At 42.4% G+C, this 22,406-nt stretch overlaps 1 protein-coding gene across 6 annotated transcripts in view; it reads right to left on the bottom strand.

Moving 5' to 3' along the window:
* PRIM2 (DNA primase subunit 2) overlaps nucleotides 1–22,406 on the bottom strand; it is a 114,988-nt gene that overhangs the window by 78,797 nt on the left and 13,785 nt on the right. For all 6 annotated transcript variants that reach the window (XM_083177279.1, XM_083177275.1, XM_083177274.1 and 3 more), the window contains exon 6: nucleotides 7,418–7,513. In XM_083177279.1, coding sequence (XP_083033405.1) covers nucleotides 7,418–7,513 — 96 coding nt within the window. The remainder of the gene's footprint in view (nucleotides 1–7,417; nucleotides 7,514–22,406) is intronic.

Genomic DNA, 22,406 nt, shown 5'->3' on the forward strand with positions numbered 1-22,406 from the left:
TGGGACCTCTGGCGTCACTGTTTTTGACTTGCGCCAGAACGCTCACCTCTCTTTTTGATGTATTGGCGAAAAAATGCTCGCGTTGTACCTGAAGTATACCGATCGCGAAACGGCCTACCTGGCCTGTAAGATCTAGCTTGTCTATATGACTGAATGTTGGAGTATGATTGAAATCTGCCCCTTTTGTCTTGAGGCAACCTTACGGATTTGCCACCCGACATTTTTTTGAATCATGAGGTCAAGCTTACTTCCGAATAGAAAGGATCCTTCGTATGGAAGTGTCGCCAATTTATTCTTGGAGTGCGAATCTGCCGCCCAAGATTTTAGCCAAAGGGCCCTTCTGGCCACCACTCCTGATGTTAGAGACTTGGCAGAGAAATCCAACGCATCTAGCGATGCCTCACAGACATAGTCTACGGCCATCTGAATCTGTGCCAGACTTTTACTCATCTGGTCACGAGACGCTCTGTCCTGCAGGTCATCCTGCAATGTTGCACACCAAATTCTCAATGCTCTAGAAAGTGAGGCTATGGCTACACCTGACTTCCTTGTCACCGCTGTGGATATATGTAACCGCTTTAACGCACTTTCCATTTTCTTTTCCATAGGGTCTTTTAAGGACGCACCGTCCTCCAGTGGTATGGTTGTACGAGTGGTAACCTCGGCAACCGCTGCATCTATTTTAGGGATGTTACTCCATTTTAAAAAGTCCTCATCCTCAATAGGGAACATCTTCTCGAACCTTTTAAAGGAACCCACTCGTTTATCTACATTACTCCATTCCTTGGCTAAGATGTCTTTAACAACTTTATGGACCGGAAAGCACCGGCCCTTCCTTGATCTGTCCTCAAACAACGTATCCAACTCTGTTTTTACTGGTTGCTTGTAATTAAGAGTTTTGTAGAGGTTCTTTAACACCACCTCTACTAAACCTAGATCAAATAACCGCTCTTCCTCAGTGATTTCACCTGACTCAGCAGTAGAACCACCATCATCATTATCATCCGAACCCAAAACAACTGAACCACCATCATCATCATCCAGGTCTAAACTGGTCTGAGACCTAGACCTCTTGCTGCTAGAATACTCCTTCTTTGACACAAAATTCTTTTCCATCCATTCTCTAAGTTCAGCGATTTGATTAGATACTGAAGCGGTTTCTTTCTTCTGCAAACAGTTTCTACACAAAACATCCTCCCCAATAAATGACTTGTCACATTCAGGGCATATTTTATCCACTCTTTTCTTGGCTGACTTCTTTTTTGCAATATGGAGATGGGGTATGGGGAAGTTTGGAGGACCTCTGCACAAGTTGCACCCGTATGTTTACAAAATCACATATGACGTTTATAATGTAGTATACAGTAGTATAAGTTCCACAATAACAAAAAAAGGTGTTATTGAATAATTGAATAAATCACTCTTGTGGAGGTGCACCCCTGAGAGTAAAAAAGTACAGAATTTGGGAGAAAAAGAAAAAAGTACTCTCCTTTGTTTGGGGGCACGCTTATCAAAAAGAAAAAATCTTTATGTATTGATTATTTAGTTTAAAATTTAACTTTTAATCAACAATTTTAAAAAAGGCTTATTGGACAGACACACAAATACAAACTACATGCAACATAAATGAGTGGAAAAAACCACTATTGGACTCCAAAAAGTCCCTCCAGCGTTGTGTCGCTGGTAGTATTACGCCACTGTGGGTGGATAATTTACCACTAATGTGGATTAAAGTGATACACTGATTTTCAAAAGAAAAATGCTAGTAGCGAAATGGGTTAATTTCAATGAATGGGTTACATCCAACAAATTGTATGGTGTGTATCCGTAAATATTATCAAATTGCAACAAAACACCATAACAAATTGTTCAGTCGGTAATAATTTGTGACAACAAACATAGAGCTCCAAATGCTATCGGTAAAGACAGGTAACGCAGTTATAGCCACAGCAAGAGAGTGATTTCTACTTCTCATCTGGCAGGGATATAAAGTTCCACGGTGGTGCACACTAAACAATAATGCTTTTTCGACCGACTGGTAATTAGCCCTAAGTCGACACCGTAAGCAGAATGTGTACTCAACCCGCTTTAATGAAGTTATACTGGAGTAGTATAGAGGAATAGCATCTGCTGTCTTTTCCCCATTAAACAGGTGCCCTGTTGACACTGTCAGTGCAGGGTCCAGCCGTTATTTAAATGGGTGGAGATGACAGAGCTAATTAAGAAATGAGTAGGGAGTGTTGTGTCAGCGTGATAGCAAGTCGACTTATGCCTAATGGGCTAGTAGGCTGCTGCTTCCCAGTGTTAAACCATTGGTGGGAAGTGAGCGGTACTCACCATAGGCTGCGTAGAAAATAGATAGTGGAGTATCTTTTTCCACTTGTATGAAGGTATAAGGTGCCCTGTTGACTAATAGTCAGAGCAGGGTCCTGCCGAATCCCCCTTTAGTGTCAAAAATAACTCCTAGCAGAAATATGTGCATGAGATAGGAGATAGAGGGAGAGAGGTAAAGGAAAACGTCTGGGTCTGTTTTTAATAGTTATCAACTCCCATTGCTGAAAGGCATTGGTGGCAGTGATATTAAATACTATGCCTCAGACGTTTTAGAAAGGTTAGCGGGTATCCCCAATATGGCTGTGAACGAGGCCACAAGTGTTAGATCACTAACTGGCTCCAATTAATCTTATGCGCTCAGCATACGTGAAGGGACATTACCGCATTACCGCAAACAAGGGGTGAGAAGAGAGGGCGCAGTGTGGCTAACACTGCTTACCTGCCGCCGGGTAGCTTCTATGTTGTCCTGGTGGATGTCTCCCGACCGGCGCTGAGTAGCGGCGTCAGGTCTCGCCGGCGCCGGATGTGGTCTGAGAGAAAAAAGAAAGAGCAGACAGCTGTTTCGCTCCGATAGCGAGCTTCGTCAGCACTGACGAAGCTCGCTATCGGAGCGAAACAGCTGTCTGCTCTTTCTTTTTTCTCTCAGACCACATCCGGCGCCGGCGAGACCTGACGCCGCTACTCAGCGCCGGTCGGGAGACATCCACCAGGACAACATAGAAGCTACCCGGCGGCAGGTAAGCAGTGTTAGCCACACTGCGCCCTCTCTTCTCACCCCTTGTTTGCGGTAATGCGGTAATGTCCCTTCACGTATGCTGAGCGCATAAGATTAATTGGAGCCAGTTAGTGATCTAACACTTGTGGCCTCGTTCACAGCCATATTGGGGATACCCGCTAACCTTTCTAAAACGTCTGAGGCATAGTATTTAATATCACTGCCACCAATGCCTTTCAGCAATGGGAGTTGATAACTATTAAAAACAGACCCAGACGTTTTCCTTTACCTCTCTCCCTCTATCTCCTATCTCATGCACATATTTCTGCTAGGAGTTATTTTTGACACTAAAGGGGGATTCGGCAGGACCCTGCTCTGACTATTAGTCAACAGGGCACCTTATACCTTCATACAAGTGGAAAAAGATACTCCACTATCTATTTTCTACGCAGCCTATGGTGAGTACCGCTCACTTCCCACCAATGGTTTAACACTGGGAAGCAGCAGCCTACTAGCCCATTAGGCATAAGTCGACTTGCTATCACGCTGACACAACACTCCCTACTCATTTCTTAATTAGCTCTGTCATCTCCACCCATTTAAATAACGGCTGGACCCTGCACTGACAGTGTCAACAGGGCACCTGTTTAATGGGGAAAAGACAGCAGATGCTATTCCTCTATACTACTCCAGTATAACTTCATTAAAGCGGGTTGAGTACACATTCTGCTTACGGTGTCGACTTAGGGCTAATTACCAGTCGGTCGAAAAAGCATTATTGTTTAGTGTGCACCACCGTGGAACTTTATATCCCTGCCAGATGAGAAGTAGAAATCACTCTCTTGCTGTGGCTATCACTGCGTTACCTGTCTTTACCGATAGCATTTGGAGCTCTATGTTTGTTGTCACAAATTATTACCGACTGAACAATTTGTTATGGTGTTTTGTTGCAATTTGATAATATTTACGGATACACACCATACAATTTGTTGGATGTAACCCATTCATTGAAATTAACCCATTTCGCTACTAGCATTTTTCTTTTGAAAATCAGTGTATCACTTTAATCCACATTAGTGGTAAATTATCCACCCACAGTGGCGTAATACTACCAGCGACACAACGCTGGAGGGACTTTTTGGAGTCCAATAGTGTTTTTTTCCACTCATTTATGTTGCATGTAGTTTGTATTTGTGTGTCTGTCCAATAAGCCTTTTTTAAAATTGTTGATTAAAAGTTAAATTTTAAACTAAATAATCAATACATAAAGATTTTTTCTTTTTGATAAGCGTGCCCCCAAACAAAGGAGAGTACTTTTTTCTTTTTCTCCCAAATTCTGTTCTTTTTTGCAATCACAGGCACACTAAAACGACAAAAAGAAAGAACTAACTAACTTTCCTAACCTCAGCAAAAAGTAACAGAACCAGTCCTCACAGAGGACTTACCTGGGCAGCGGTACATTCGGTTTAGGAGAGGCATCCTCCATAATGTGTAGCGCTCCGTACACCTTGTACACTGACTTCTCTGAGTCAGAAAGCAGACCAGGCGCTATAAATACCGGCACTTCCGGTATTTGAACCGCACGCGGCCGCTCGTGGAACTCATACACGTGCGCGAGCGCCGGAAGCCGCGCGTCACTTCCCCGGCGTCTGCTGCTCCTAAACAGCTACATAAACGCCGGGACCTGTAACACTGCGGACATGCTGCTGCTGCCTCTCCCTCCGCTCCGGACCGCACCACGAGCGCCCAGCCACCGCTACACGGACATATATTCGTGGTGAGTCCAACAAAGCACCGTACTTCTCAGGGTTATAGGCGCCGCCAACCCATAATCTCTGGAGCTATATCCATGCCGCCGGCCCGGATATATATAGGGTAAGGCACCGCCATCACCACGCTGCCAGGTATATGAATTTATATAGGAGACTAGCTAACCTAACTACCTGTTTACAGATAGAGGAGACAGGAAAAAAGACTATGGTCAGAGGGGAGGTGCTCAGTTATATAGGATATGGAAGAGGAGGAGTCTGGTCCTAGGGGAAAAAACTACCTGTCTAATTGAGAGAGAGAAAGGGATGAACCCAATGTAATGGCTGCCATGAAGTATGAAGGAGAAACACCCCTTTACCATTGCCACAATATTGAGTCCAGTTACATGGGAATCTAACCCAGATCGCTACCAGAGGCAGACCTGGGAAAAACCCAGTTATAGGTTAAGTGCAAATGGGCCAGATCTTGTTACACGTCTATGGAGATTTAAAGGTGGCATTTACGTGGAAAATGGGTATTCGAAGTATCGTTGTAGAAGCAGCAATCTACTATGGAATCTGGACCACTATTAAAGCATGCTCTTATTATATAGATACTTGCAGATCACTCATCAATTAACATCTGCATTTGAGGATGTTCAACTTTTGTTGTAAGAACAGTTTAAATCTGAACCCCAAACAAAAACTAAATGTGTATATTACTTTTATTGTGCATTATTGTTTTGCATACAGAGGTTTAGTGGAGAGAATAGATTAGGTTAATAATGATTTTCTGAATTTAAGGGATTTCAGCACAGGTTTATTATACTGAAGGGGATATAGTCTAAGAAAAAAAACCTGTCAAAAAACGGAGCTCATATCTATCGAACAACAGTTACTTACTGTATGTAGCACCAGTACATTCCCTTGCATTTTATAATTGGAAACAAACCGTAATAAAGACAAATTATTAAGAGTTTATGTAACTGGAGTTCAGTTAATGAATAAATATGCATCCATACTATAACTGGAGGAAAAATAATAGGGGTGCGGGATGACTGCCCAACAATCAGGATCCCGACAGTCAGTATACATACATCGGAATCCTGACTGCCGGTGCTCAGACAGGGCGGATCCCGACTGACAGGGTCTATTCTCCCTCATAGAGGGAGAACAGAACCTGTGGCGGGCTTCTTTGCTCTCGCCCCCCTATCGTAGCGCCGGAAGTAAGGATTTTAATGTCGGTATACTGAGTGTCGGTATCCAGATTGTCAGGCAGTCATACCACACCCAAATAGAGCTGTCTAAGCATACAACCGCCCACCTACTGTAAAAGAGGCCTGTATTTTCTTGTTGGCATGGTCCAGGTGTGCTGATTGAGCACTGATTGACACTGTAGTGATAGTATATCCTCGAAAGGAACATGGCAAATGGCAAGAAGATACGCTCAGAAAAAGCTAAGAGACAGCACCAGCTTCGAAGAGTAGATAATGATGTCCCGAAAGTTTTGTTTGATCACGGATTACACACTGTATGGCGCTTGCCTTTGGTTCCAATATAAAGCCCCGATGAATTTGTGTCTGTTCAGTTCCATTTTGTTTTGAAAAATTTGGTAGTGTGACATTTTTATAATTATAAAAAGAAACACTTCAGATAAGGTCCATACACACTGGGCGATTTTGAGCTGAAAGCCGCTCAAAACACCAAGTTTGAGTGACTTTCAGCTCAAATCCACTCAATGGGGGTTATTCTAGTTCATTCTTTCTGACAAAATCCTTCTTAGATGGACAAAACCATGTGCACTGCGGGTGGGGCAGATGTAACTTGTGCAGAGAGAATTAGATTTGGGTGGGGTTTTTCTTCAAAGTGAGATCTATATTGCAGTGTAAAATCATGCAGTCAGTATTTTCCCTGCACAGAAACAAAAAAACTCACCCAAATCTAATTCTGTCTGCACATGTTACATCTGCCCCCCTGAAGTGCACATGGTTTTGTCCATCTAAGAAGGATTTTGTCATAAAGAATGAACTAGAATAAACCCCAATGTGTACAGCCCATCAGTGAGTGGTGATGCACGCTCCCGCATCATTGCCAGGAAAGCCGGTATTACCAGCAGATGAATGGCTTTGCTGTGCTATGCAAAGCTGTCCGACCCCCGCTGACAGCGCCGGGCAGAGGGTAAGCCACTCAGTGTGTATGCAGTGAGCAGCTTCCCCCCAGCAATGACAGCAGTCATCGCTGTCCATACACGCTGGGCAAAAATCGCCCAGCGTGTACGGACCTTAAGAATAAAAAAATAAGAATGAAAACTATGGCCGGGCCAACTGTTTTTGGTATAGAAATGCTTTGTTTTTCCCAGGAATAACGTGCGCACATGGAGGCCTGGATCAACTCCCGCCACCATGACATGAAGTTTTTATAGAATTGTTAATGCCTAAAACACACTCCAATATTGCATCACATAGAGTTCAAATAGCATGCTAGGGTCTGGGAAATCAAATTCCCCAAAACACAGTATTGGAAGCAGAGGCTATTGGAAATAAAATTCTAAATAAATAAAAATTAGGACTGGTGAGAAAAAAAAAAAAAGATATCGTAGGCAAACATAACAATTACTTACTTTGTAAAATGTTATGTCTTCAAGTTTAACAGTACTGAGGCCAAAGCTTGAGTGGGTTAGTTCAACATGAAGCTTCAGCTTATCTTCTTCACTGATCTAAAAAAATAATAATAATAATTTAAGTGTTAAAATAAAATTTGAACATTTAAAATCATCTATAACACAAAGCATGATCAAAAAAAAAAAAATACAAAGCTCATCTTCCACAATTACATACAAGTTTAGTTGAGGACAGTTCAAAAAGTAATTGTACTTTCTCCCAGCCGCCATGAAAGAGATTGGGAGCTGGACCTGGGGCCGCCACCTGATGACTCTTGCTGGGATGAAGTACGAGAGGGCATAGCTAAAAGCTCCATCTCCACCCGACTCAAAGAAACATCTTACAAACTATACTACAGATGGTACTATACCCCAGTGAGGCTCTCCAAAATGTTTCCCTCCTCTAACCCTATGTGTTGGCGAAACTGTGGCCATAGAGGGACGCTATTCCATATCTGGTGGACGTGTCCTTCGATCTCCTCTTTCTGGACTAAGATAGCTCTGCTCTTAAAGTCCATCTCAGGTATCCCACTCCCCCTAGACCCATGGTCGTTTCTACTTGCTCATCCTTTCCCAGACTTAGACTCCTCCTTGAATAAGCTACTATCCCATATTCTAACCGCGGCCAAGTCCCTTATTGCTAAAAACTGGAAGTCCCCTGCCCCCCCCTACAGAATCCGCCCTAATTAATTATGTCTGGTCCATAGCTGCAATGGAAAAGTTCACCTATTACCTCCACGATTGTCCCCATAAATACGGTATTGTCTGGGGTCCTTGGCTCCTACATATGCCCCCCCCCCCCCCCCCCCTAGTGCGCTTCTGTGACTGGAGTGGATGCTTTTGCTGTATCGAGCCGCCCCGACGCCCCCGCGGGGCTACACCTCTTTCTACACAGTAAGCTTTTCCCTTTGCTTTTGTTTTCTCAAAACAGCTACAACTTGTAGTTACCTGAATCTTGTCATATATACAAGAAAATGATGTATATCTGTACCTGTCCCTGACCCTCTTCTCCCCCTTTTTTTTTTTTTCTCCTCACCCCTGTCTCTCCCTTCTCTCCCCTTTCCTCCTCCTACTCCTCCTATTCCCTGTCTGTGCCCTCCCTTATCGTTTCCTACTTATTTGTTCTTGTTTCAATGTGAAAAAAAAGAGAACGGTATTTTACTTCTATCTAATGTGATTTTAGTTTGTACTGATTCTCTTAGAAAATAAAGAGTTAAAAAAAAAAAAAGTAATTGTAAATCAACATAAAAAAGTCAGAAATGCAATTTGACACGGGACATTTTGGAGCCATAACTAATAATTAGGGCATGTATTTTATTAAAAGTTTTAACAAGTCCTCAACCTTTTATTGTCAAAACTGTATGGTTTTCATGTGGAAGAAAAGAAAATCTGTATTTTATCATTTTAAGCTTTATAGTAAGTCCAATTTCTGAATTTATTAAAGCCATATTTTACAGCAATGCCTCTTACTACAGAAATGCCATTACTTTACAGTTCTAAGGCCAAAGTAATTGAATCATTGAATACTGTAATCATAAAAATACATGTATATGTGTGTATACTTACTAATTGATATTATGCCAGTTTCATACTTGGTTATAATATCTTGCGAAATTGTGACTATATCCCTGATGCTTGGTCTTTTTTTCATGAACCAATGTGTAATATCCTTTTTCTAAATGTTTGTATTGCTTATGTTTATTGGCATTTTAAAATTGTGGTTTGTTATTATTATGCACTGTTCAGCCAGCGGTGTGAAAATCTGGTTGCTTGAGTGTTGCCATGGGAGCCAGGTCAGAAAGCCTGTCTGTTTCAGACTTCCTTGGTTGCCTAGGCTGCGTGACGCTGAGTGATGACGTACGTGGATGTGCTGGCAGGCGTTCACTGGCTGTTTTGGTGACAAAGACTAGGGTAAATTACCCTATTTATTGGGTTGTTATGTGATGTATATTTGTTTTTTGATGAAGGAATGAAATAAAGATACCCCGAAACGTTGAAACTACCCTGCGTACACTGTGCAATTTCTTTTGGAGTGCGTCATTATCATCTCTGTATTTTGGACTCCGCTGTGAGTACCTGGAGGGCATCTGCCTAAAAGATAGGTTAAAGATGGGAGGTTGCCCATAGCAACCAGATCTTTTCTCTTCTAGAAGGTGCTTAAATAAGAACAATTGGATTGGTTGCTATGGGCAATATCCCATCTTCACTAGAACTCCCATCTTAGTAAATTTACCCCTGTCCCTCTGCACTGGGTTAGCCAACTCATATGTAGATACATACATATATACATCTGAGAACAGTGATGTACATTGGCACAGCCATCTGGCAGGTGCATTAAGAACTTCACTCCCCACAGTACATTGGGACAGGTGATCGGTAACAAGCATGGAATAAATTAGACATTAATTTTATTCTGCCATCTGCAAAATATAGATAATAATCCCATCCCAGGGCACTCGAGGATAAGCAATAGAACATCCAGCATAGCTATATGTCAAGTCCCAGATTTGCAACACTTCCAATGGGAATATAGGATAACAAAAAAAGCATGCAAGTGTACATGAGACAATAGCTTTCTTCACTTTTCTGGAGTAAAGAAGCATTTGTCCATGTCTGTATAGGATGTTTTAGGTATGAAGTACACTAAACATTATAAACCATATTAAATTATTGTGCACCTCAGTTTTATTTATGTTATGTATTATGAATATTACAATGTCTGGCCTTTCAGAGATCATGGATCCTATAAAAAAAATGACAATGTTTTCAAAGATATTTTAACAGTTGCTACTTTAAGTTATAGGAAAAGATTGTACCGCTAATACCTAGATTTTTTAAATAGGGTTTACTACACATTTCTCCCTACAAGTTCATATACTCTTTTGGTACTTGTGTATTATCACCGCGCCCACCTTTTCCATCGTAGGGCATTGTACAACCAAAAAATCGCGTTGCATCGCATGCGAGGCGTTTGGACCAGATTTTTTATCACACAGGCACCCAGATGCCTGATTCCTATGTTAAATGCCACCCCAGACCCCCCATTGTTAATGGCACCCCATGATCAACGCCAACCCGCAGTACGCGTCCTCCGACCTTTTCATACCCCCACTATCCACGTCGGTGTGGAGTTGATTTTATATAGTGTGCGCTCGCCACGCTTCGGGTTGGTGTTAATAGTGGGGTGGCGTTAACAATGGGGGGCATTTTAACATAGTCATCATTACCCATCAGGGTGGGTATACAATAATACAAAAAATAATAATAAAATAAAATCGGGTCTGGGGGGGGCATTTAACATGGGAATAAGCCCAAATCGGGCATGATCGTATTGCATGCCATTAGAATGGCATGCAATGCAACGCGATATTAAAATTGTATGCTCACGCCCGGGGAAAGGCTGAAATCGGGTCCCATCGCATACCTTAATTAGTGGCATGCGATGTGATGGGCGCCGTAATAATACACAAGTACCACTTTTTCCACTATGCTAATATCAAGTTTCTACTCTACATTAACTTATCTTTGTTTGTGCTCTGTGTAGATCTCGCATGTCCTTGGGAAAAAGTTCTGTCTGCTAAAGACCTACATTTCCCCATACCTTGTTACATAGTATTACCTCCTCTGGTTTTTCCATGTTACATTTTCATTATACTGTAGATTGCCAGCTCACATGGGCAGAAAACCCAATTTCTCATCTTTTCTGTAATGATTGGAGTTTGCCAGCAATATCACTACATACATTTTTGCACTATACTGGAGATAATAGCAACATTGAACAATAAATCAAACCATTCACATGGAATCCAACTGCGCAGGTCTTTTGCAGAGAAACAATTACAGCTGAAATTTTTTAAAATCGCTACTCTGTATATTTTAAATCAAGGATTTTTCTTGTTTAGTTAATATATTTTAACACCTTTGTGCAAAGAGAAAGTCTATTACATCTACAAGAGTCTATTATATATATTTTTCCCCCAGAAGTTTATAAATATTTTATCAATGTGCAGTGATTAAAGAAGAAAATCCATAGTGTGTGACACAAAGCAATTATCCAGCAGAATCTGTGTTGGAGTAAATGAGAAAGACCATGGGGGAACAAATAGATTATTGTCGAATTTAGCATTTTGTCAGAATGTGTTAATGTGTTTTACTGCCAGTGGTTAAAATCATTTATTTTTCCGAAAGAATTCCTTGAAAATATATAAAAAATAGCAGTTGCAAATAAGCTGAAAAATCACTGGAAAATGTCATTTAGAGGTGAGCCACTGGCAGCTCTGAAAAGGAGTCATACGGGCACCTTGCGACCGTAACAAGCTTCATACGTATTCTCTTTCTAGTAAATCCTATCATTGCAAAGGAAACACATGTAATAGACGAACTTTCATGGATTTATTCAATGGCGACAGGGGAAATTTCAATTCCAATATGTCCTAGCTAATCACACTGCAATAAGGCAGCAGGAATAAATATACTTTATTATGTAGACCTTAATCAAATCATGTTTGGCAAAGATATTCCCTTCAATTTAGTTCAATTCAGAAAACGAAGCGACATCCACTTAGTAGTTATTCGATAAGAATGAACAAAAAAGTGGGATGAGAAAACCTAGCAAAAAGGAACCAATGTAAGAGTAGGGATCATGGAGCAGATATATTTAATGATATGTGGCTTAAAATATTAAGGGGCCGAACAAATTAAAGTGGGTTTAAAATCTACAATACCAAACGGAATTAGAAATCAGAATTAAAGTTAATGCAGGTCTTCAATAGGAAATTTATACTGATTTTAGTTTTCAGTGCCAGACTAGGTGAGAATAAAAGGGGATTTTTGGTCCTTACCTGTGAAATCTTTTTTTCGTAGGCCAAGGTTGATGCTGGGAAAATGGGTATTCCAGGTCTGGGAGCATTGGGCACCAAGGAGTACTATGTCTTTAAGACAGTGCAGCCCATAGCTCCTCCCCCTAATACACAATTGTCCCACATCGCAGACTGTTAAATAAACTTGAAAGCTTGGGATTGGATTCTAAGATAGTTGAATGGATAAGAGCGTGGTTGCAGGACAGAAAACAGAGATTTGTAGTAAACGGAGTACAGTCAAAGGAGGGAAAGGTTACAAGTGGAGTACCCCAGGGGTCTGTACTTGGACCGGTGCTTTTTAATATCTTTATTGGTGATATTGCAAATGGAATTGAGGGTAAAAAAGGGATTTTTGTAAGAACTTACCGTTCGAATCCCTTTCTCTGATATGGTCCTGGTGACACAGCTCAACACTGGGATGTAGGAGGGTCCGAAGGAGCCAGGCACCTATCCTAAAGTTTTAGAGGGTAGGCTCCTCCCCTACTGCATCCCTGGACTCTTCAGTTCATCTTTCAAAGCCACTGGAATACATTAACTCAGTACAAACGCCTGCACATATTATATGCCCATTTTATAACAGAAAACTGTTAACTTTTAACCATTTTAACATGAACATCATGAAACTTCTGGCATACTTACTGAGCGTAAGGGAGGGATCGCTGTGTCACCAGGACCATATCAGAGAAAGGGATTCGAACGGTAAGTTCTTACAAAAATCCCTTTTTCTCTTTCAATGGTCCTGGTGACACAGCTCAACACTGGGACGTTCCAGAGCCGGTCCTTTGGGAGGGTACGCTCAGGTCTGCAGCTCTCAGCACTGCTCGCCCGAATGATGCGTCCTCCGACGCGAACTCATGGAATCTATAGAATTTGGCAAATGTGTGAACAGATGACCAAGTGGCAGCTCTGCAAACCTGCTCAGCTGTGGCCCCATGTCGAACCGCCCAAGAGGTGGCAACTGACCTGGTGGTATGCGCATTTATTTTGGCCGGTACTGGTCTACCCACTTTGGTGTATGCAAAGGCTATCACAGACCGCAACCACCTAGCAATAGTCTGCTTAGATGCAGGCCAACCAATCTTGTGTACGTCATACAATACCAACAATGTGTCAGTCTTCCTGACACTCTTCACTCTGTCCACATATATGCGTAAGGCACGCACAACATCCAAAGTTCTCAACTTGTCCCTTTTCTTAGAACCCTCTGGGGGTTGAAACACAGGTAGAACTATCTCCTGATTTAAATGGAAGGTAGATACCACCTTCGGTAAAAACTGAGGCACTGTTCTTAAAACAGCCCTGTCATCATGAAAAATTAAGAAAGGAGATTTACATGACAAAGCTCCCAATTCTGAAACTCTTTTAGCAGATGCTACTGCTAACAAAAACACTAGCTTCCACGTAAGAAACTTAAAGTCAGCCGACCTTAAAGGTTCAAAAGGTGCCTTTTGAAGGCATTCCAAAACCAGTGATAGATCCCAAGGTGCTACTGGTTGCTTGTATGGAGGTTTCAACCTGGATACTCCTTGTAAAAAGGTTTGAATTTCCGGCAAAATGGCTATCTTTTTCTGGAAATAGATGGACAAGGCCGAAATCTGCACCTTCAGTGACTGAAGGCTTAGGCCCGATGAAAAACCATCTTGTAAGAATTCCATCATTCTTGATAGCTTAAAATGAGATGTATGAGCCTTTCTTCTCTCACACCATCGAATGTAAGTCTTCCAGACTCTATAATAATTTGCCGAAGATACAGCTTTTCTGGCTTTTATCATAGTCTGTACTACTGCCTCAGAAAACCCTTTTCTTTTCAAAATGGTGGTTTCAATAGCCAGGCCGTCAAAATCAATCGATCTGAATCCAGGTGATTGAAAGGGCCTTGTCTTAGAAGGTCTGGTCTCAGAGGTAGACGCCATGAGTCCACAGACAACCTCTGAAGCCTCGAGTACCAGGATCTCCTTGGCCAATCTGGGGCCACTAAGATCACTGGAACCTTCTGCCCCTGTATTTTCTTCAGAAGTCTCGGTAACATTGGTACTGGTGGGAATGCATAAAGGAGATCTCCCTGCCAGTGAATAGTCATGGCATCCACTGCCTCCGCTAGTGGATCCCTTGTTCTGGCATAGAACCTGGGCACTTGACGGTTGATCCTGGATGCCATCAGGTCCACATCCGGAGTTCCCCACATCGAAGTGATTTGGTGAAACACCTGAGGGTGTAAGCTCCATTCCCCTTCCTTGAGCTCCTCCCTGCTCAGGAAGTCGGCTTCTATATTCTCTATTCCTGGGATGAATATAGCCGATACAGCTGGAACATTCTGTTCCGCCCATAGGAAGATTCTGGATACCTCCCACATGGCCAATCTGCTGCGTGTACCTCCCTGGTGATTCAGATACGCCACAGCCGTGGCATTGTCGGTCTGAATCCTCAAAGGGAGGTTCTGTAACCTGTCTCCCGCCAAGGAAATGACTTTCCAGACAGCTCTCAGCTCCAATATGTTGATTGGTAACGCTGATTCCTCTGCCGTCCACAGGCCCTGAAGCCTGAGATCCAGGACTATTGCCCCCCAGCCCCTGAGACTGGCGTCGGTAGTTACTATCAACCAGTCCCAGGTCTGTAATGACCGACCCCACTGAAGGGAATCTACTTCTGTCCACCATTTCAAAGATTCTCGGGTGTCCGAAGACAGCACTATCATCTCGGATTTCATGGTCAAAGTGTTTCCTGACCAAGCTGACAAAATGTTCCATTGGAACCTCCGAGAGTGGAACCTGGCAAATTGAAGCGTCTCGAATGACGCCACCATCTTCCCCAGGAGCTTGAGGCACCTCCATACTGAAATGCTCTGAGCCCTGAGAATCTCCTGGACTAGGGTGACCAGATCCCTGGCCTTTACCTCCGGGAGGAATACCCGATGAAGATGGGTGTCCAGTATGACTCCCAAGAATTGGAGCCTTTGTGACGGTACCAACTGAGATTTTTGCAAATTTAAAATCCAGCCGTGAGCCTGCAAAAAACTGATGGCCTCTGCCAAGTGACTCTGCAGCATGGCTGCTGACTCTGCTTTGAACAGGAGATCGTCCAAATAGGGTATTACTGTGATTCCCCTGAGCCTCAGCACCGCCGCCATTACTGACATTATCTTTGTGAATACCCTTGGCGCGGTTGCTAGCCCAAAGGGTAACGCCCGGAATTGTAAATGCAGGTCTCCTATGGCAAACCTCAACAAGGTCTGATGTTCCGGGTGTATAGGAACGTGCAAATATGCGTCCTGGACATCCATGGACGCCAAAAATTCTCCCTGGTCCAGACTCAGGAGTACTGACCGTAGAGACTCCATTTTGAAATGGTCTACCCATAAATGAACATTTAGAGACTTCAAATTTAGTATTGGTCTGAAAGACCCGTCTGGTTTGGGCACCAGGAACAGCGTGGAGTAAAAGCCTTTCTTCCACTCTGTCTTGGGGACTAGTGTCACCACCCCTTTTTCCAAAAGGGAGTGCGCTGCTCTCACAAGAGCTGTACGCAGCCGTGCCTCCTTTGGTAAGGATGTGGGAATGAACCTCTTCGGAGGTGGCCCTCTGAAAGGGATTTTGTAACCCTGTGTTATGATGTCTAGCACCCAGGCATCCTGGTCTAGAGAAGCCCAAGCGTCCCTGAAGAGCGTGAGACGCCCGCCCACTTTTGTCACTGTCGGGCAAAGCCCCTGACAGTCATGCAGAGGGTTTATCCTCTCCTTTATTGGCAGGCTTCTTGTGAAAAGAGCCAAATTTTGACTTTTGTGTCTTGCCTCTAGAGGGCTGAAACCTTCCCCTGAAAGACTGTCCTCGAAAGGACGCACCACCTCTAGGGGAGGGCCGAAAGGACGGCTTAAAAGCAGAAAATCTGGACGTCTGCTTTGCTGAGGAGGCCGGCAGGAATGTACTTTTGCCGCCTGTGGCCTGTTTTATAATCTCCTCTAATTCGGTACCAAAGAGTACCTTTCCTTTGAAGGCTAATGTTTCCAGAGCCTTCTTGGACTCATTGTCTGCTTCCCAGGCTTTTAGCCAAAGCACTCTCCTGGCATTAATGGAGACTGTGGACACTCTGGTTGCCATTTTAATAGCTTCCTCCTCTGCTTCAACTGCATATTCTGCTGCTGCCTTAATCTTTTCTGCCAGCAGTAATGCACCCGGGTCAGCCTGCAGCATGGTGCATAATTCACCAGCCCACTCTATCATGGCCTTAGAAACCCAGGCTGAAGCAATAAGGGGTCGTAAGGTAAACCCCACCCCTTCAAAGATAGCCTTGAGGTTTCCCTCCAGCTTTTTATCCACAGAATCTTTAAAAGCTGCACCGCCCTGTACTGGTAATACAGTAGCCTTGGACAAACGTGCCACTGAAGCGTCCACAACTGGGACCTTTTCCCAGAGCTCCGCATGAGACTCTGGCATGGGGTACAGACTAAGGAATCGCTTAGGCATCTGAAGCCTCTTATCAGGAGTTTTCCAAGCCCCTTCTAACAATTCCTGTAACCCCTCATCTGAAGGAAAAGTAACAGCCTCCTTCCGCTGTCGCTTAAAAACACCTTTAACAGGAGTCTTATCCTCCACAGTCAGCTTTAAAGCCTGCTTCACAGCTATAATGAGATCCTCTATACCAGCAGCAGAGTTCTCTTCCAAATCATCACCCTGATCCCAGGGGATGTCAGTATACTCTCCTTCCTCTTCATCTACCACAGTAGTTAAGGCATAAGACCTTCTAGGGGTCCCTGCCACATCATCCATTTTGTCCAGCATTTCACTGAACCTGTTAATCCCTTTTGCAGTATCCTGCATCCCCTGGATAAGTGCAGGATCTGCCTGGGTAAGAGGCAAGGAGCCAGACGACTGCTGAGATGATGGCATAGGTCTCTGTGATTCTACCAGCCCATCACTCTGCCTGTCCAAAAGCTGCACCAAAGCGTTTACTGACCTGCCTAGGGCCCTGGCCCACGCAGGTTCCATATGCTCTGCCCTATGGGGATCACTGCCCATGGGTCTCACATCAGCGCAAGTAATACATAAGCCCCCCTTGGCCATCTGCTCAGGGACAAATTTTTGTGTGCAAACATTGCACGCGCTCAGTGCATTAAGGGCTCCCTCCCCCAAAACCACAGCCTGATGCTCAGACATGACGCAAGTGATAAAAGTATATCTATCAGTATACACAGTGCAAACAATGTACAAGCGTTTATACAGAGGCAATGCACCCAATCACTTATCTGTCTGTTGGTTTCAACTGCGGGGAAGCGATGCCCAGGAAATCCAAGTCACTCTGCCAGGATCAGTAAGCCAGCTCAGCTCCGCTGCAAGCGTTCTGAAAGGCGCCAAAGTCAGAGTGAAGGAAGAGACCACAGGTCCCTGCTGCTGCGGGGTCCGTGACCTTTTGGCGCCAACCACCCCCAGCAAGCCGCTCCTTAGGTAGGATTTCCTAGTTCCAGTGTCTCCCCCTCAAATGGGGATCACTTGGAACATGCCTGTCACAACGCTGCTGTCCTCTCATCTAGGAGCTCAGCGTGTAAGCTCCGCATAAAATGGCCGCCGCCATCACGGAGCGCCTGTCCCCCATGATCCCCACCTAAGCGTGGAGCCGGTTTCAGGGTACTCCGGAGCCCAGGCAGCCTTTTAGAAAAGGCTATAAGCGCTGCACAGGGAGACCAGACAGCGTCTCCCCTGTGCACAGTGAGCTGACCGGACGCGCTTCTGTCAGCTCCTGCTGCGCAAGCAGTGTGAGGATTCACTATGAGAATCCTCACACTGTGCCTACCTAGCTAGGGTAAAAGTTAATAAAATAATAAAAATCCCCTAACTACTCTAATTCTTCGGCTGCTCCTGCAGCCCTTTAGAATAGCACCCACTCCAGTGGGCACCTAACACGAACTGAAGAGTCCAGGGATGCAGTAGGGGAGGAGCCTACCCTCTAAAACTTTAGGATAGGTGCCTGGCTCCTTCGGACCCTCCTACATCCCAGTGTTGAGCTGTGTCACCAGGACCATTGAAAGAGAAATGTGCCTTTTTGCAGATGACACAAAGGTATGCAACAGGGTAGACACACCAGGAGGGGTAAAACAAATGATTGAGGATCTAGGTAGATTAGAGAAATGGTCAAGAGAATGGCAACTACAGTTTAATGCCAAAAAATGCAAAATCATGCACTTGGGTCTCAGAAATCCAAAGACTCAATATAGTATAAATGGCACTATAATGGAAACTACTGAGGAAGAGAGGGATCTAGGTGTCACTATTTCAGGGGACTTAAAAGCAGGTAGGCAATGTAACAAAGCAATGAAGAAGGCAAGTCAGATGCTTGGTTGCATAGGGAGAGGTATCAGCAGTAGAAAGAAAGAAGTAATAATGCCACTGTATAGGTCATTGGTACGACCTCACCTAGAGTATTGTGTTCAGTTCTGGAGGCCATATCTCCAGAAGGATATAAATACATTAGAGACTGTACAAAGAAGAGCAACTAAAATGGTGCATGGCCTACATCACAAAACGTACCAGGAAAGACTAAAAGATCTTAATATGTATACTTTAGAGCAGAGAAGGGAAAGGGGGGACATGATAGAAACTTTCAAATATATCAAGGGTTTTAACAAAGTACAGGTGGGAGACATTCTTCACAGGAAGAGGAGCAACAGAACACGAGGACATGCACTGAAACTAGAGGGAGGAAGATTCAGGGGAAATGTGAGGAAGAATTTTTTCACAGAAAGAGGAGTAGTATATAAGTGGAATAGCCTACCATCAGAGGTGGTAGACGCAAATACAGTAGTACAATTTAAAAATGCTTGGGATAAGCATATTGATATCCTTACAAAAAAATAAGGATCAAATATGGTTTGAGGTAACATGTTTAAAAAAAGGGGCAGACTAGATGGGCCAAGTGGTTCTTATCTGCCGTCAAATTCTATGTTTCTATGGGGTAACATTTATTCAGATAACCTCAATACATTACAGCTAGAATGCCAAAGGTTTGCAATGCTGTAATTGCTGCAAAAGAAGCATTGTTTGACAAAAGCAAAAAGTACAAACTTATTATTTTAAATAAAAATCCTTATTTCTAACCTTGCCAATGTCTTGACTATATGTTCCATTTTTTTTTGCATCTCATTTGATAAATAAAAGTCAGTTTTCAGTTATTCCTCATCTTTCATATGGACTGGCAGGAAGCTTCCCTTCAAAAGGAAGCTTGCACCAAAAAACTCTGATATCTGGGGCAGCTATATTGAGACATTACCACTGTCCATTAGTTCCTCGAAAGCATTGATGAATGGCTTGTCTCTCTGGTATGAAGAACATGTTCTACTCAATGACCCTCCAATATTTTTCGAATAATTTCCTTTCGTACACATTACACTAGGACAATATTTGATACATCTATAAGATCTCTTTGGATTTGTAGATCCTAATATTCTTCCATACATATATGATGTGTATTATATTACATCTGCGATTTGGTATCGTTTTAAAGCTTTGACCAAATAAAAAAAAGTTTATTAAAAACAAAAAAAGAGTCAGTTTTCATATAAAACTTATATATATATATATATATATAAATATATATATAAGGGGTCCCTTGGCGATGGGCTGCAAGCTTAAATGCATTGATCAATTCATGAACTAAAACCCCATTATTTATTTGATTATTTAAATGTTAATGTGAGTAAGTTTGTTGTAGTGAGTGCTGGGCCACCTGTGTTTGTATTTACTAGAGTGTGTGGTCACAGGCCACTGCACCCCATCCTGGGAAGTGGGTGCTGTTTGCACCTCATTCTTAGGAATGGTGAGCGTGTTGGTACTTCTGATTATATATATATATATATATATATATATATATATATATATATATATATATATATATATATATATATATATATATATATAACATTTTTATATATATTTAAAAAAAAAACAGTAAATTAAAAACTAAAAAACAGAGCACAGGTAACAATTAGCAGCAGCAAAATTCATTGTACACAATACAGCTGAGATGTAGGGAAGCAGAGGAGGTGTCTGCATAGTACCAGGGGCAGGTTGTCATTGGTAGAGATCAGAGATGCAGGTATAGATGCCAGGTGCGTAAGAGCTGTAATTGAAATGCAGGAAGAGGGCTGTTGGAACAGGAGGAAAGGAGCCCTGCCCCAAAGAATTAACAGTTTAAAAGGAGGGGGAGGAGACAGACAGGTGACAACATGCAGGCAAGTAAGCCTGAAGGCAAGAAGTGAGCATAGCATGGATGGCCAGGACATGAAGCAGCAGGGAGGGAGAGTGGCTTGGTACTAGGTTATACAGGAGGGTATGTTTTGATGAACAGGTGGTTTTCAGCGAGTGTTTAAAGCATTGCATAGGATCAGAAATACAAAAAAAATGGTCTTGAATGCATGTGTCTCCAGAACAGAGCCCGTATCCTTCCTCTGTGCTTTATCAGGAACACTTACTCATGTGACTGGGGTATATCCTGCAGTCCTGCCAAACAGCACCTCTTAGCAACACTAGGTCAGGTGAGAATCTAGCGCTGAGTGCCTTTTAGGCAGACAATGCTAGGACGCAAGAGGAGGCTGCACTGATTAATTTAATAAGACTTTTGTGTACATGTAATAAACACATTTTTGGTAAAAAAAAATTGCATGGTTTAATAGGCATATAAAAAGTCATTAAAATGCATCTGAGGGGGCTGAAAAGGTATTTAATGGGCATGTGTCAAGTTCAAAATAATTAAGAAAAGTATCCCGAAATAGTGAAGTAACTAATGGGTCTCTGGAACATATAGTACATAATTTCTAAACATTACATAACTAGTCCAAACCCATTTCAAATGATGTGCTGAAATTTTTTGTAATGGCGAGGGTCATACAAACACTATAAAGACTATGTCTAGTCTGTATAGTACATATTTTAAAGAGGTCTTATTGAATTAGCATTTTCATTAATATTGTATTATATTCACATGCATGTTCTAGGGCAGGAATGGATAAACTGTGGCCCTCCAGCTGTTGTGAAACTACATATCCCAACATGCCTTGCCATAGTTTAGCATTCCCTAATAGCAAAACTGTTTATTGGTAGTATTTTACCAATATTATATTCTTATCAAAATAATCTAGCAACCCTCTCAACCTATTCTTTTAAAAGATTTATGTATTAATAGTAAATATATTTATACCACCACTTTGTATTCATGGGTATTCAAATAGGTGACATAGTACATAATAAAAACAAATAATGGGAAAAAATAAAGGCATTTGGGACCAAAATAAGGACAGTTGGCATACAGGAATCACAAGTTAAAATAACTGTGATTTAAAGGGAAGATAACGCAAGGCCAACAATAGTAGCTAGAATTGCCTAAGGGTTATATCCAACATTTGATCCTCAATTATAAGAGAAGTAGCAGGATCCAGGGTTCTAAAATTCATAACAGATGTACATATTATTACCAACAAAAATATTAAAATGAGAAAAAATAAAATAAAAAAAATGACAAAAGTTTAGCTATAAGTTTCCCTGTCCTTTCCTGACATTTCTATAAATATACTGTATTGTATGAGTAACAGAGTAGATCAAGAGCTCCCCCGAATGACAATAAACAGATATGACACAAAAAGCAATGTCTGTATACAAGCGATGTGTATTGTTCTATAATCGAGATAAAAAAAACATTGCTATCCTTAAATAAAATGTGTTTTAATTGTCACATCATAAATGAGGTTCTGATTTTGCATCAGGGCCACAAGACTTACAAGAAAACCTCAATCGTCTGAAAAGTACAGCACGTTAACCCCGGTAAGAATCTGCCTAAAATGATGTATGAATAGAATAAGCCAAAGAACACATACTCCTAATCAGATAAGGGCCCATTCAAACATGTATGCACTGTATAAGGGAATAACAAATATGACAAAGCTGCTCATTAGTGATACACATATGTATTTTACTAGTACCATCTAATATACAGGTAGCATAGACTAAAAAGATAAAATAGAGGTTGTGCAGCATTATTCGATTTGGCCCAGATGTCACCAGTTTCCAGGAGATCAGGCCGAGAAATTGGGTGAAATCAGCCCAAAAAGA

This window comes from Crinia signifera, chromosome 3 (genome assembly GCF_055691185.1).
Source record: "Crinia signifera chromosome 3, ASM5569118v1, whole genome shotgun sequence".
NCBI classification, from domain to species: domain Eukaryota; kingdom Metazoa; phylum Chordata; class Amphibia; order Anura; family Myobatrachidae; genus Crinia; species Crinia signifera.